The following is a 14,559-nucleotide window of genomic DNA, read 5'->3' as shown; positions in this document are numbered from 1 at the left end:
AACTAAAAACGTGCAAACATAGGTTTCTTCCGACTCAAACAAAACAGGACAGAGCAAAACAGAACGGGAAATGCAGACAGAAAATGCAAAACAGAAACTGCAATGAGCCAGCACCCGCAAAACCCAAAACCCCCATTAAGAAGCAAACGCGCAAATTAAGCGATCTGCTTCAGCTGTTTCCCAGGGGGCGGGGCCAGCCAGTTGCCATGGCGACCATGCTGGACACGACAATTTTTGCCGTTCCATGTATTCTGTTACTCCCCAAGCCTGCACAAAATGTAGTCATTTGATTCATATTTAGTTTATTTTGTCTTTTATTAGCGTATTTGGTATTGGAGTAATCCAAAAGTCATTGAAAGTAATCCAGTTAAAGTAACCCTACCCAACCCTGAACATGCGACACATGGGCCCAACCTATCAATGAGGACCTAGCTTGTGTGTCATCAAATAATTAGCACTTGCTAAAACGTATTTGAAGATACAGTGAATCCGGAAAGTATTCACAGCGCCTCACTTTTTCCACATTTTGTTATGTTACAGCCTCATTCCAAGTTGTATTAATTTAATCTCTTATCTCAAAATTCTACACAAAATACTCCATTATGACAATGTGAAAAAGTTTTTTTTTTTAACTTTTTTTGAATTTATTAAAAATATAAAACTAAGAAATCACATTTACATAAGTATTCACAGCCTTTGCCATGAAGCTCAAAATTGAGCTCAGGTGCATCTTTTTTCCACTGACATCCTTGAGATCTTTCTACAGCTTAATTGGAGTCCACCTGCAGTAAATTCAGTTGATTGGACATGATTTGGAAAGGCACAAGCCTGTCTACATGAGGTCCCACAGTTGAGTGTGCATGTCAGAGCACAAACACCAAGCATGAAGTCAAAAGAACTGTCTGTAGACCTGCGAGACAGGATTGTCTTGAGGCACAAATCCTGGGAAGGATACACAAAAATTTCTGCTGCTTTGAAGGTCCCAATGAGCACAGTGGCCTCCATTATTCGTAAATGGAAGACATTTGGAACCACCAGGACTCTTCCTAGAGCTGGCCGGCCTTCTAAACTGAGCGATCGGGAAAGAAGGGCCTTAGTCAGGGAGGTGACCAAGAACCCGATGGTCACTCTGTCAGAGCTCCAGAACCACTTCAGAACCACTCTGTGAATGTCCTAATCACTGTCATGATGGTTTTGTCACCTCTCCCATCTTTTCGTTGCACTGTCCATTTCTAATTTTCTCAGAAAAAGAACTAAAAACTAACAGAGAAACTTTAATGGTGATCAAGTCAAGTTTATTTGTATAGCCCTTAATCACAAAGAGTCTCAAAGGGCTGGAAAGACCACAGATTATTGCAAACCACAGACAATTATGACACCATCCCCTGATCTAAAACCTACACGAGGACAAGGAAAAACTCCAAAAAATGAACATGAGGAAAATGAAGAAACCTTGAGAAGGGACCGCACATGAGGTAATCCTCCTTCCAGGATGACCAGGCTGCAATGGATGGTTCATATTTAGTTTCGTTTGTCTTTTAGTAGCATATTTGGTATTGGAGTAATCCAAAAGTAATTGAAAGTAATCAAGTTAAAGTAATCCTACCCAACCCTGATTATTGTGTCTGATTCAATTGAACAATGGACCCCTAGTAACTAGGCATGCCTGTAAAGCAGGTGTCATTCACCTTTTAGCAACAGGCTATTGATCGAAACAGGAGTGGGGAAACTACAGCCCGCTAACAACATACAGCCTGCCAAGCGTTTAAACAATGTCTGGAATAACGTCTGCCTGGTGTCACGAACCAGGACAGGAAACAGGAATGAGAACCCAATCGCGTAACGTTACTCTCAGTTTATTGGGGAGAGGAGGAATGAGCGCACACTCGATCCGGAAATCGATGGTCGCGGAAGTAGATTGAAACTAAGGAGTGGTCAAAATCAAACAGATCGGGCCGCAAATAAAACAGGATCAAAACACTTGCAAATTCTCAGGACTTGGCATATCACACAGAGTCTAGCTCTGACACCAGGCGACTCGCAAGACCGCGTTTAAGTAGTCCGGCAGCAATCTGTCAACGCGTTTCAGCGGGTGTCAGTGGGCGGGGCCAATTGGGCGCTGTGGCAACCGTGACAGAACCTGGCGCCACAGGGTGGGGACCAATTGGGCGCCATGGCAACCATGACACCACGACGCCCGAGGCGTGTATCTTTTACATGGGCGTACAACATACAAAATGCGCCAGTCACTCCTTTGTCACGGATGCCATGGCCCCCAATTGGCCCTGCCCATGTGGCTCCAGCTACGCCTCATTGACAGATTGGCTTTCCGTCTATTTAAGCTCAGTGCTCTCGTTTTTCCTTTGTCAGTCTGTCAATGAACTTTTGCCCTGCAAGACGTGGGTTCTGACTCGGTCCTGTTTTCCTGTTGGTATTTCCTGTCCGAAATTGTTCTTGTTTATTTTGTCCTGTTAAATTTCGGTTTCCAGTTTTTTTTCCGTCTATTCTTGTCTAGTTTAATATTTTCTCCAGTTTTCGTTCCCGTCTAGTTTGTCCTGTTTATTTCCTATATCCTGTTTCATTACCTATCCTGTCTGTCCCGTCCTGTCCTGTATCGACCCCATCCGTCTGATATCAACTCAGGCAATTGATATCGATCGTCTCGGCCTCTGGCTTCCTATCATTTCAGGCCAGACTACTGCCTAACGTGCATGACTCCCCATTTCCCGTAAAATTAAAGGCTTGTGTGAGAACGTCACGCGTTTGGGTCCTGATTCCGTTTTTTGAAATCCTTCTTTGTGACTTTTAATGTGATCTCAAGTTACACGCTTACAACTGTCTTAAGGTTAAAGAAAAACAAATCGATTTATTTCACTTAATGTCCGCTAAAATACGATTACAATAGACACACATGAGCCAAAAGGACAACAACGATAAGCCAGTTTCCGCATTTCTGCCCGGCGCTCAAAACCCTTTGCCCTTCCAGGTAAGATACCTGTCAGATAACACGTGCATTCCTACCTTTATACACTTACAAATCACAATCACCGACGTATATACATTTTGGCTCCTTCATACTACAGAATATCATGGTAAGACAAGTACTAAAAAATAATCATTTGTTTTGGTTTTGGTGGCAGCTTTGTCCCCAGTTTTTTCATGAAGCATTAAGGCAGGGGTGATTGATTGATTGATTGATTATTGCTCCAGGTCGGGGGGTCCCGTCCCTGTGCGTTGAGCCGACCAGATGAACCAGGTTTTTCCAATGCTGGCGGTCTTGTGCCAGCTGTTCTGCATCCTCTACAGCACAGGTGTCAAACAGGCAGGCCCACCAATGGTTTAAATCCGGCCCGCAAGACAACAGTGAGAGAAGCGCAAGAGGAAAATGAGCTGTAGTTTTAAATATTTCCACCGGATGTCACCAAAGCCAGTTAACACTTGCAAAACAATTGTGGTAGTATTTCTACTTTTCTCTCTGACTTTTTTTTTATTGATTTCTCCCTCTTTTTCTTTCTCCTGTTCACTCTCTCTTTCTCTCTCTTTTCTCTATTCCTCTCTGACTAACTCTTTTTCTCTGTCTTGCTCTCTTTCTATTTTCTCTCCCTAATTTACACTTTAATTCTCTTTCTTTCTATTTTTCTCTCTCTTTCTCACCCTCTTTCTTTCCCTTTTTTGACCTCTCTCTCACACCTTTGTCTCTATTTCTCCTGCTGACTCTTTTTCTTTCTGTCGTTTCACTTCTTTTATTCTTTTTATCTTTCTCTTTTATCATTTTCTTTTTCTCTCTATAGTCATTTCCCCCTTCTTCTCCATTCATATCTCTATTCTGCTCTCTCTTTTTCTCTCACTGTTACTCTGTCTCCCTTGTTCTCCCTATCTGTTTATCGCTCTCTTTTCCTCCCTCTTTCTGTCTTTTTCTCTCTCTTTCTCTTAAACTTACTAGTCCGGCCCCCGTGAGATTTTTTTATAGCATTTGTGGCCCCGAGCTAAAACGCGTTTGACACCCCTGCTCTACAGCAACTCCGTGTTGTTGGAGGTCGCCCGCAACGACGTCGAGCCATCGAGCGCGGGGTTTCCCTCGTGGTCGTCTCCAGCCTTTGGGTCAAACTGGAGAATGGCTCGCTCTGAGCTCTTTATTGAAGACTCGCTGGGGCCACCTGATGTTCTTGATGGTTCTGAGAGCCCTGCTATCAAAACCGTCGATTCTTGTGGACAGGGTGTCGTTCAGGGGCCATGTTTCTGAGCCATAAAGCAGAATAGAGAGTACGGCGAGTTTGTAAATGCGGAGCTTCGTCTTGCGTGCTATGGTCTGGTGCCGCCAGAGTGGTTTCCAGAGAGACTGCAGAGCAGATGCTGCCAGGGCTCTTCTGAAGAGAATCTCTAGTTTTAGGTCCCCATTGTCTGTCACCATGGACCCCAGAGGCAGGGGTGGGCAAACTTTTTGAGTCGCGGGCCGCATTGGCTTGAACATTTTTTGAAAGAGCCAGGAGGAGAAAAAAATGTCGATTACATTTTTTTGTATATAGCAATACAGTCTCGAATACAAACCTCAGCAATACCTGAGTGTAGCTCCTATGCTGTTAGACAGAGGTAAGAAAAGCTACTGGACTTGTTCTAGGTTTGAGGAGTGGGAATATTTATTTTGTTAAATACCGTAAATTCCGGACTATAGAGCGCACCTGATTATAAGCCGCACCTACCAGATTTTAAGAGGAAAACCGATTTTGTACATACACAAGCCGCACCTGTATATAAGCCGCATGCGCCCACATTTAAATATGTAACACAAACACAAAATTAACCCAAACCCGACTTCAAGTCCCGCGATTGAAACTAAATGTCCTTCATTAAAGTCCATGGTCCAAAAATCACAGCCGGCAAAATGAACGGAAAATGATACCGGTACTTAAGGTTTGATGCAGACCTGCAGAGTCCGGGTCCCGTTGAAAGTAATCCAAGGCAAAAAGTGTATATTTCCAAAGGTAAGGGTGGGAAAAATATATCAGATGAACACATTTACTCACGCAACTCCTTTTTCTTTAACCAACTTTTTACTCCCTCTTCTTTCCTTGTCTGTCCCTCACCTTTAGCGGCCCCCACTTCAACTTGGCACCCCGCGTTTGTTCCGCCCCTCATTTTTCATTCACCCGTATCAGAATAAGTGTCTAAAATAAATACAAATAAATACATTACAAAAATATACAGTTGCAAATACATATTATACATGGGTTACATATATTTACAAAGAAAGACTGTACACCGAGAGAGTTTTCAAAGCTTTAATAATAATAATATAGCTCTGACAGGGCAGTTAATGGTAGCAAGACTCGAGCGCCGCTAGCGGCCGTTAGAAAAATTACATAAATTGGCCGCATCACTGAATAAGCCGCAGGGTTGAAAGTGAGGAAAAGAAGTAGCGGCCTATAGTCCGGAATTTACGGTATATCCTTCCATTGACTGCACAGCTTATCCTCACGAGGGTGCTGGAGCCCATCCCAGCTCTTTCCGGGCAGTAGGCAGGGCACACACTAAACTGGTTGCCAGCCAGTCGCAGTGCACACAGAGACTCTTGCACTTGCTCAATCACGCCTAGGGGCACTTTGGACAGGCCAATTAATCTGACACGCATGTTTTTGGAAAGTGGGAGAAAACCAGAGTGCCCCCAGGAAACCCACGCAAGCTCGGGGAGAGCATGCAAACTCTGCGCAGGAACCACTCAACTGCCGTGCCGCCTTTTTATCCAAAAATGAATTAATATACTAAAAAGAGAAGTCTGCATTTATATGCTCGTGCATCCTGTATCCAGTATCAGTCCTGTATGTCCGGTATCCTGCTCGTGTATTGAGTATCCGGTATCGATCCCATCCGTCCCGTCCTGTTCAGTATCTTGCTCGTGCATCCTGTATCCGGTATTGATCCTGTCTGTCCAGTATCCTGCTTGTGTAGTGAGTATCTGGTATAGATCCTGTCTGTTTTGTCCTTTTCAGTATTTTGCTCATGCATTCTGTATCAGGTATCGATCCCGTCTGTCCCATCCTGTCTTGTATCTGCTTGGGTATCCTGCATCTGGTATCGATCCCGTTTGTCCTTTCCGGTTTCGATCTTGTCTGCTCCTGGCTTCCTGTTTTCCCCCGCCTGACTTCTCTGTCTCACTTCTTCTGCCCAGCGATCACCGAATTGCTGGCGTTTGTTTCCCCGCATGACTGCCCAGGTTCCGTAAAATAAAGCTTGGTGTGAAAACGTTACGCGTTTGGGTCCACCGTCTGTTCGGGTCCTGACGTCTAATCAATCATTTTTTTTCAATTCCTTGCACAGCCCGTCTGCAGCCCGACTAGATAAGTTTGCCTTCCTCCAAATGTGTATGACTTTCAAATGTTTAATAAGATGTTACTATTCGGTTATTACTATGTTATTATTACAGTATATGTTAGTTTATGCGAGGTGTTCAAGTGGTCTTTGGGGGATATCTCTTTTAGACAAGGAAACACCATCAGTAGTGTTAATGAAGGTTTTAAGAATCGACTCCAAATTGTAATTTCCTGTCACAAGCCAGGAACGGAGACAGGACCCAATGGCGTTCGTTTTACTCAGTTTTTATGAAGACAGAGAGCAGTGCTTGCATCCACGATCCGATGATCGTCGGCCACGGGTAGAAGATGACAGGAACGCGGAAGTGGCACTTTCGTGTCGAGCGAGGGTAGTCGTTGACAGAGAGAAAACAGGTCGATGGCCAGGACGGGGGAGCAAAACAGAAACGGGTTCAGAAAAAGGTCAGCAACAGGTATCAAACAGGAAAACAGGGCAGGATAATGAGTTCAAAAGCTTGCTTAGCTGAGAGCATAGGTTTGCAGACGGTCCGACAGCTTCCTCTTGGAAGACGGGGGTTAAAAAAGAGTTCAACAGCCAATCAGATCCCGTGGCAGTTAGCGCCAACGGGGCAGTCGCAGGTGCCCCGAATCAGTAATCATGACAATTTCCTTTGACTAAGCCATTTTTAGGGAGTCATTGATTGGTTTAGGGTCATTCACGGACTGCTAGCCAAGCAAAACATTGATTCTACAATGAGCACACAGTGTCATAAAGTGAGCTGTCGGTATGATTCCTGACATGCGAGGGAGGCAAATAATGTTGCCATGCGAGCATGTCGTTGCCAATTTGGGATGTTTATTTAGCGTGACCACCAAAAACCAGTTTGATGAATGGAAGACCTCTAGATCAGAGTCCAGGGAGTCAGTAAACATGCATGTGGAAGGAGAATATGTGGATACAGCAGTCAAGGACCATAAAGTTGGTTAGCTGTCAACGGTTGGAAATTGAGGAAAAGTCTGAGGTAGAAATATGGTACAGCTCACTTTTGCAAGGTGCGCATTGCGTCTCGGTCACCAATTACTGAAAATGACTTAAGACACTTAATAATAACAGTAATAATAATCGTGCAGGTAGTAGTAATAATGATAAGAAGAAGAAGAAACAGACGAAGAAGAATAGACTGAACATCACAGTGCTAAAAAACTGATTTGAAGATCATTGAATCAAATCATATCAAATTTATTTGTAAAGCACTTTTCAGTTATAAAAAACAAATGCCACTCAAAGTCCTGTATAAAAGCGTGCAGCATACAACGACACAGTATAATTCTATACTCCTATTTAAACTCAGTGCTCTCATTCACTCCTTGTCAGTCCATCAACAAACCTCTGCACTTGCAAGGCAAGCATTTTGACTCTGTCCGGTATCTCTTTCGTGTATCCAGTATCCGGTATCGATCCCACATGTCCCGTCCTGTTCGGTATCTTGCTCGTGTATCCAGTATCCGGTATCGATCCCGTCTGTCCTGTCCGGTATATTGCTCGTGTATCCAGTATCCGGTATCGATCCCGTCTGTCATGTCCGGTATCTTGCTCGTGTATCCAGTATCCGGTATCAATCCCGTCCATCCCTTCCTGTCCGGTATCTTGCTCATGCATCCTGTATCCGGTATCGATCCCGTCAGTCCCGTCCCGTCCAGTATTCTGCTTGTGTATCCATATCCTGTATCGATCCGGTCTGTCCTGTCCAGTGTCCTGCTTGTGTATCCAGTATCCTGTATCGATCCTGTCCTGTCTGGTATCTTGCTCGTGCATCCTGTATCCGGTATCGATCCTGTCAATCCCGTCCTGTCCTATCCATCCTTTCTGCCTCTGGCTTCCTGTTTTCCCACGCCTGACTTCTCTGTTTCACTTGTCCTCCCCAGCGATCATCAAATCGCTGGCGTTTGTGTTCCCGCGCATGACTGCCCCGTTTCCGTAAAATAAAGCTTGGTGTGAAAACGTTACGCGTTTGGGTCCACTGTCTGTTCAGTGGTTAGCGCGTGTGCGGCACAGTTCTAAGGTCTTTGGAACCTCCTGTGTGGGTTCAAATCCAGCTACCGGACTTACTGTGCGGAGTTTGTATGTTCTCCCCGTGCTTGCGTGGGTTTCCTCCGGGCACTCCGGTTTCCTCCCGCATTCCAAAAACATGCATTTCAGGTGGAAAAGCCGGTCCAAATTTTCCCTAGGTGTGAACTAGCTCGATGATTGCTGGGACGGGCTCCAGCACCCCCGCGACCCTACTGAGGATAAGCGGTGCAGCTAATGAGATGAGATGAGAGATGGGTTACTATTATAGCAATGTCTTTTTTTTTTTTAAGCAAATATTATGAAAAAGATTGTCACTAGTGGAATTCCTATGATAGAATGTAAAAATGGAAAAAAAATACATGTTTTAAATTCCAAAGTACCGAAAGCATTTTATGGTGTTTTATAGCAAAATGTATTCGTATACCACTTCTCATACAACGATCTGCATCACAAATTTCTGTATAAATCACTTAATATATAGTATATTAATCCTGGAATGAATAAAATAAATACACACAAATAAAACATACAAACTATCAAATTTAATAAATCAATATTTTAAATAAAGCCATGAACGTTTCCGCTCAAGGTGCTTCCCCTGTTTGCCAGCAGAGGGCGTTAAATATCCCACATTCCTCGACAAACCTGCAACTGCCAGCATCGAGCTCCTTCACCAAAAGACGCAAATGTCGAGTTTCCAGAGAGAAAATGACCCATCTAAATCCCTACTCAGAAGATTCGAGGTTCTTTTTGATATTGTGGTGTGAAATGCTGTAGAATAGTCGCATTTTAGAAGCGGCTCTGTGTATTCTGTGCAAATGATGTGTGTCTTGCCCTCTTGATCCGTGTTTTGTGTTATTGGTGCGGTTCTTCCCTTAAACCGGGTTGACTTCACTTCAGTCGCATTCTAGTGCTTCTAGTCAGAACTGAGATAAAAATTAAATGTTTACATGCATAGAAATAGTTGCAGTTTCTACAGCTCAACCCGATCCACTTAAAGTATTAAGAGAAAAAGATTAGGACCAGGTGCCTAACTCCTGACTCCCTAAACCACTTTATTGGTATTTATGATTGAGTTAATTAGCCAGTAATGACAGCATGAATGAATGAAAACTTTATTTGAACATCAAAATAAAAACAGAACAAAAACAATAACTCAACAACAAAATAATGTTACATAATATGTTCGAAAAGGGGTAGTAAGAAGCAATGCTTATATACCCTACCCCTTCATCTTCCCCACTAAATACACCAATGAAATAACAACAGTTGTAATGATATTAATAATAACAGTTATAGGAATAGTTGGACATTGTTTGATCTCGTCTTGCAAACCGTTCCAAAGCTTGACTCCTGTTAGGGAAAAAACGACATTACAACTGTAGCGTTTACCAAATTATTCGAATTAGTTATCTGACTCCATTGACCAAACATAAACTTCATTCACCCAACAATGCATGCTCTTTTCTTTAATGGTAAAATGAACAAAGATAGCCGGCATTTTCACACTGGGGCAGATTTATTTTCTTAAAGTATTTAACTACCGTATTTTCCGCACTATAGGGCGCACCGGGTTATAGGGCGCACCCCCAAAAAATAGTTTTTTTTACATAAGGCGCACCGCATTATAAGGCGCTACAATGGGAACGTCGACAAAAGAGTCAGATAGTTCAGTCAAACTTATTACACCCTTAACATTCCCAAAGCTTGCAAAGAAGCAAATATATGTCATAGACACGTGCGGATGCAGTGTCCGTACGATGTCACTCAAATGCATCGTTTCAAATATCATTCAGAAGGTTAGAGTCTTGGGATTCAAGAAATGCCAACCATTCCTTAGTTTCAATTTTCTTTTTCGCTCGCAACTTTACTGTGCATATGACAATAAACGCTTGGAATTGAATTGAATTCACTCAACTCATCACAGCAACATCAAGTTCGTTCTAAAACAAGATACCGGGAAAATATAAAGCCGCATAGCTCACCTAAGTTCTCACGTTCAATAATGATACGCAACCATGGTCTTCTCACAACCGCGAGTGAAGTAAATCCAGGAGAGTAAAATATTTACAAATACAGACTAATGAAACATGTTTCTTTATGGCGTACTTTAGCAAGCTTGCTATTCACAGTAATCTTTTTCGGCCAATTGCAGGCTTTGTTTTGGCCCTCTAGCCTATCCGAGGCTCCGAATAACTTCAGCCAATAGCGATCGATTTAACTGATGATTGACACATCTTTTTCGGCCAATTGCAGGGTTTGTTTCGGCCCTCTAGCCTATCCGAGGCTCCGAATAACTTCAGCCAATAGCGATCGATTCAAATGATGATTGACACATTAATTAGCCAATGAAACGCCGGTATATAAATCCCAGCATACACCGCGGACTACTTCGCGTTTGGGGGAAAATCGAGTCGGCGGCTGCTTGCCTTAGTTGCAAGACTTTGCGACTTAATATTGATCCATATATAAGGCGCACTGTATTATGAGGCGCACGGTCAGCTTTTGAAAAAAATTAAGACTTATAGGTGTGCCTTGTAGTGCGGAAAATACGGTAAGTGAATTCCATCGAATGTGGCCGAATTATTGTCCAATTAGTCTATTTAGTCTTCTTTGAGCCTCCCTCTCATTCTCGATCTGATCTTCCGTCTTCTGTCTTCTGCCCACGTCTTTTCACAAGCTGGGGTGTTGGCCCCTCCCCCATGGGCGGGCCAGGAACTCCCCTCGTGGCCTCCACCTAGTCGCTACCTCGTCTGACCGGTGCGTCACAAAGGCCCCTCCCATGGGGCGGGTCAGGTGCCAGCTTCACCACCTCCTCGCCGAAAGGCGCCACCACGTCTAAAAAACTCACAACAAGAAAGCTTATCAGAACAACTTCCCCAAACAATGTCTCCTTTCCCGCATCACAGGCTCCTCCGGCGTCCGCCCTTGTCCCAGTTCTTGTTGTTTTCTGTAAACATCATTCTTGTCTAGGTCGCACTGACCCCAAGCCTTCCCTGTGAAAAATCCCCACTGTATTCAACAAATGTCATTTGTATAAAATTATATAAAATCCCTTATTGTCAAATAAATAAAATATAAATTCCTTCATTCCCCACACAGACACACACATACTTTTCCTGGTGGTTCTCACCTTTGGGATAATGAATTTACTACAGCCCCAGTTATAATTTCCCTCATTCCGAATGAATAATATTTGGATGTTTTCTGGCACTATGTTTTTGTTGACCTTAAATAGCAGTTATGCAGTGAAAAATTTTACAAAATCATCTAATTTTAATCATTTGGACTGCAGGAATAAAATATTAGTATGATCCCGATATCCTACCCTGTGTATGGTTCTAATTGCCTGTTTTTGGATTACAAAAAGGGGCTGTTGGGAACTTTTGTAATTATCGCCCCAGACTTCTGCACAATATGTTAAGTATGGCAGAACTAGAGAACAATATAATAAATTGTCACAGACCAGAAACGGACACAGGACCCAATAGCGCTCGTTTTCTCAGTTTTTATTGAATAAGAGGGAGAGTAAGGCTTGCTTCCACGATCCGATAGCTGACGGACAAAAGGAGTGAGCGGTGCGGAAGTGGCACTTCCGTGTCTGGCGAGGAGGATCGGAGACAGGCGGGAATAGCAAGTCGTTGGCTGGGACTGGAGATCAAAGGCGGTGTCGAGTTCGTAAGCGAGGTCGGTAGCAGGAAGTAGGCAGGTAACGGGGCAAAACAGGTAACAGGCAGGCAGAACGGGGCGTAGTCAGGTCCAGAAACAGGTTGGCAACAAAGATCAGGCAGAAGAAAGCAGGGCAAAAACGGAGTCGGACGAAAAGGCTTACTGAGCTGAAGGCAACAGTTCGCGTAACGATCTAACGGCTTCCAAAGGAAGCCGGGGGGTTTAAAAAGAGAGTGACAGCCAATCAATGCATTATAGTTTAAAATGAATTTGGCTTTATTAGTTATTGAAATACTCATAGATACTTTAGTTTGTATGTGTCTGATGTGTGTTTTCCAGCTTAATTTATTGTCTATTATGACCCCTTAAAGCTTAATTTCTGATACAGCATTGTGGGAAACTGTAACCTCCTCCCACGTGCACAGCCGCACGATCCAAAGATGACATTTTTATTTCTCCTGAAAGTCTGCAGTCACTCCCATCGTGTCTGGAGAGTACAGTCAACACCGGGAGCGAGCTGCCATGGCCTCCCGGATCTCCTTCACTCAGCTGAGGCTGGAAGCGGAGCTGGACCGCTACCGGGCCGAGTGCCAGTGGGACAGAATTCCCCCGATCGTGGAACACATGCAGGCTGCCCGGATGCACGAAGATGGTGAGGAAAAAGTTTGATATTAGAGTGTGACCTGCAGGCAGGAGTCTGAAAATAGTTGTGCGGTCGGGTAGATCATTAACTAAGTGCTGATGTTTATGCAAGTTTGATATAGGCCGACATAAGTTGAACTCTGTACTGTTGGTAAAGTACATGGTCCGGAGGGTTTAGGTCCACCATGCTTTCATTGTTATTTGTTTTTTTGTTTTTATTTGACATACTTTGTTGTCTGTTTTGTTTTGTTTATATAATTTACCGTATTTTCCGCACTATAAGGCGCAGCTAAAAGCCTTTATTTTTTTCAAAAGCTGACCATGCGCCTTATAATACAGTGCGCCTTATATATGGAATAAAATTAATTCGCAAAGTCTTGCAACTAACTTGCAGCCGCCGACTAGATTTTCCCCCGAACGCCAAGTAGTCCGCGGTGTATGCTGGGATTTATTTACCGGCGTTTCATTGGCTAACCAATGTGTCAATCATTATTTGAATGGATCACTATTGGCTAAAGTTATTCGGAGGTCAAGAGGCGGATCCTTTTTATCATTTACAGGCTGGCATTGGCTTAAACGGCAAAACAAAGCCTGCAATTGGCCGAATTACATTGTGTGGCGGCAGTCTTTAGCAAATGTGCAAAAGCCCATCATGAATTTATGGATTGCCAACCTATTGGCTTTTTGTGACTGGCTAAGATCCTCAGAGAATTAGAAAACACATACAAACTTTGAATAAAAACCTCAAATATGACTCTGACTAAAAGGTTAATCAAGAAAACCATTGTTCGGGAATACAGGTATACAACCCAAATTATTGTCACGAACAGAACGGAATCAGGACCCAATTGCGTAACCTTTACCACAAGTTTTATTGAAAGGAAGAGGAAGGGCTGCACCCACGATCCGGTGTTTGCTGGACACGGGAGGCAAGTCGCTCTCGCACTCGGATTGTGATCCGAATACGGAAGTGGATCTTCCGTAGCGAGCGATGGCGGTGTCAAGGACGGAAAAAAACAGCTCGGTAGCCGGGAGACAGGGAGAGCAAAATCGTGGACGGGGTCAGAAACGAGTAGTATCCCAGGACAGGAGAGTAGACATAGTCGGGATCAAAAATGGGTCGTAAGCCTGGACGGGGGAGCAGACGTAGTCGGGATCAAAACAGGTCGTAGGCGGAGACAAACGGGAGCAAAAACGGGACAGGCGGGAGTCTGGGTCAAAACAGGCTTGCCTTGTATCAACAGATGTTCGCAGACGGACTGACAACAGGAGAGTGACAGGACTGGGTATAAATAGTGACAGGGAGCCAATCAGAACCCGCGGCGGTTGGAGCCAAATGAGCGAGCACAGCTGATTCACATCGGTAATCAGGGTTGGGTAGGGTTACTTTAACTGGATTACTTTCAATGACTTTTGGATTACTCCAATACCAAATATGCTAATAAAAGACAAAAGAGAGTAAATATGAATAAAATGATGACTCACAACACGTGGTAAGCTTTCTCTCCTGGCTTTGATCTCTTTGATCTCCGGCAAAACTAAGATAAATTGCGACAGAAACAAAATGAAAATAAATCCAAACAGCTTGCCAGCATCATTTTAGCCATGTGTTCTGTTACTCCCCAAGCTTGCACAAAATTTGGTAATTGTATTCATATTTAGTTTCTTTTGTCTTTTATCAGCATATTTGGTATTGGAGTCATCCAAAAGTCATTGAAAGTAATCCAGTTAAAGTAACTTTACCCAACCCTGACGGTAATCATGACAATTATAATAACGACTTAAATAACATGTGAAAAAAAAGCTCAGAAGACCACAATAATTACATCCAACCTTTTAAAGGTCAATTTCTTCAAAACACCCCTAAAC

At 43.5% G+C, this 14,559-nt stretch overlaps 1 protein-coding gene across 5 annotated transcripts in view; it reads left to right on the top strand.

The window, feature by feature from the left end:
• Window positions 1–9,016: 9,016 nt before the first annotated feature.
• Window positions 9,017–14,559, top strand: part of ttc7a (tetratricopeptide repeat domain 7A) — a 127,412-nt gene continuing 121,869 nt past the window's right edge. For all 5 annotated transcript variants that reach the window (XR_015852473.1, XR_015852472.1, XM_088351392.1 and 2 more), the window contains exons 1-2: window positions 9,017–9,122; window positions 12,514–12,700. Coding sequence is in view for 3 of the 5 variants with exons in the window: in XM_088351392.1 (XP_088207518.1) it covers window positions 9,066–9,122; window positions 12,514–12,700 (244 nt within the window). In the remaining 2 variants the exon portion in view is untranslated. The remainder of the gene's footprint in view (window positions 9,123–12,513; window positions 12,701–14,559) is intronic.

The sequence above is a fragment of the Urocampus carinirostris genome, chromosome 13 (assembly GCF_059441175.1).
Source record: "Urocampus carinirostris isolate Australia breed hairy pipefish chromosome 13, RoL_Ucar_1.0, whole genome shotgun sequence".
In the NCBI taxonomy this organism is placed as follows: Eukaryota; Metazoa; Chordata; class Actinopteri; order Syngnathiformes; family Syngnathidae; genus Urocampus; species Urocampus carinirostris.
This window is presented reverse-complemented; position numbering and strand designations above follow the sequence as displayed.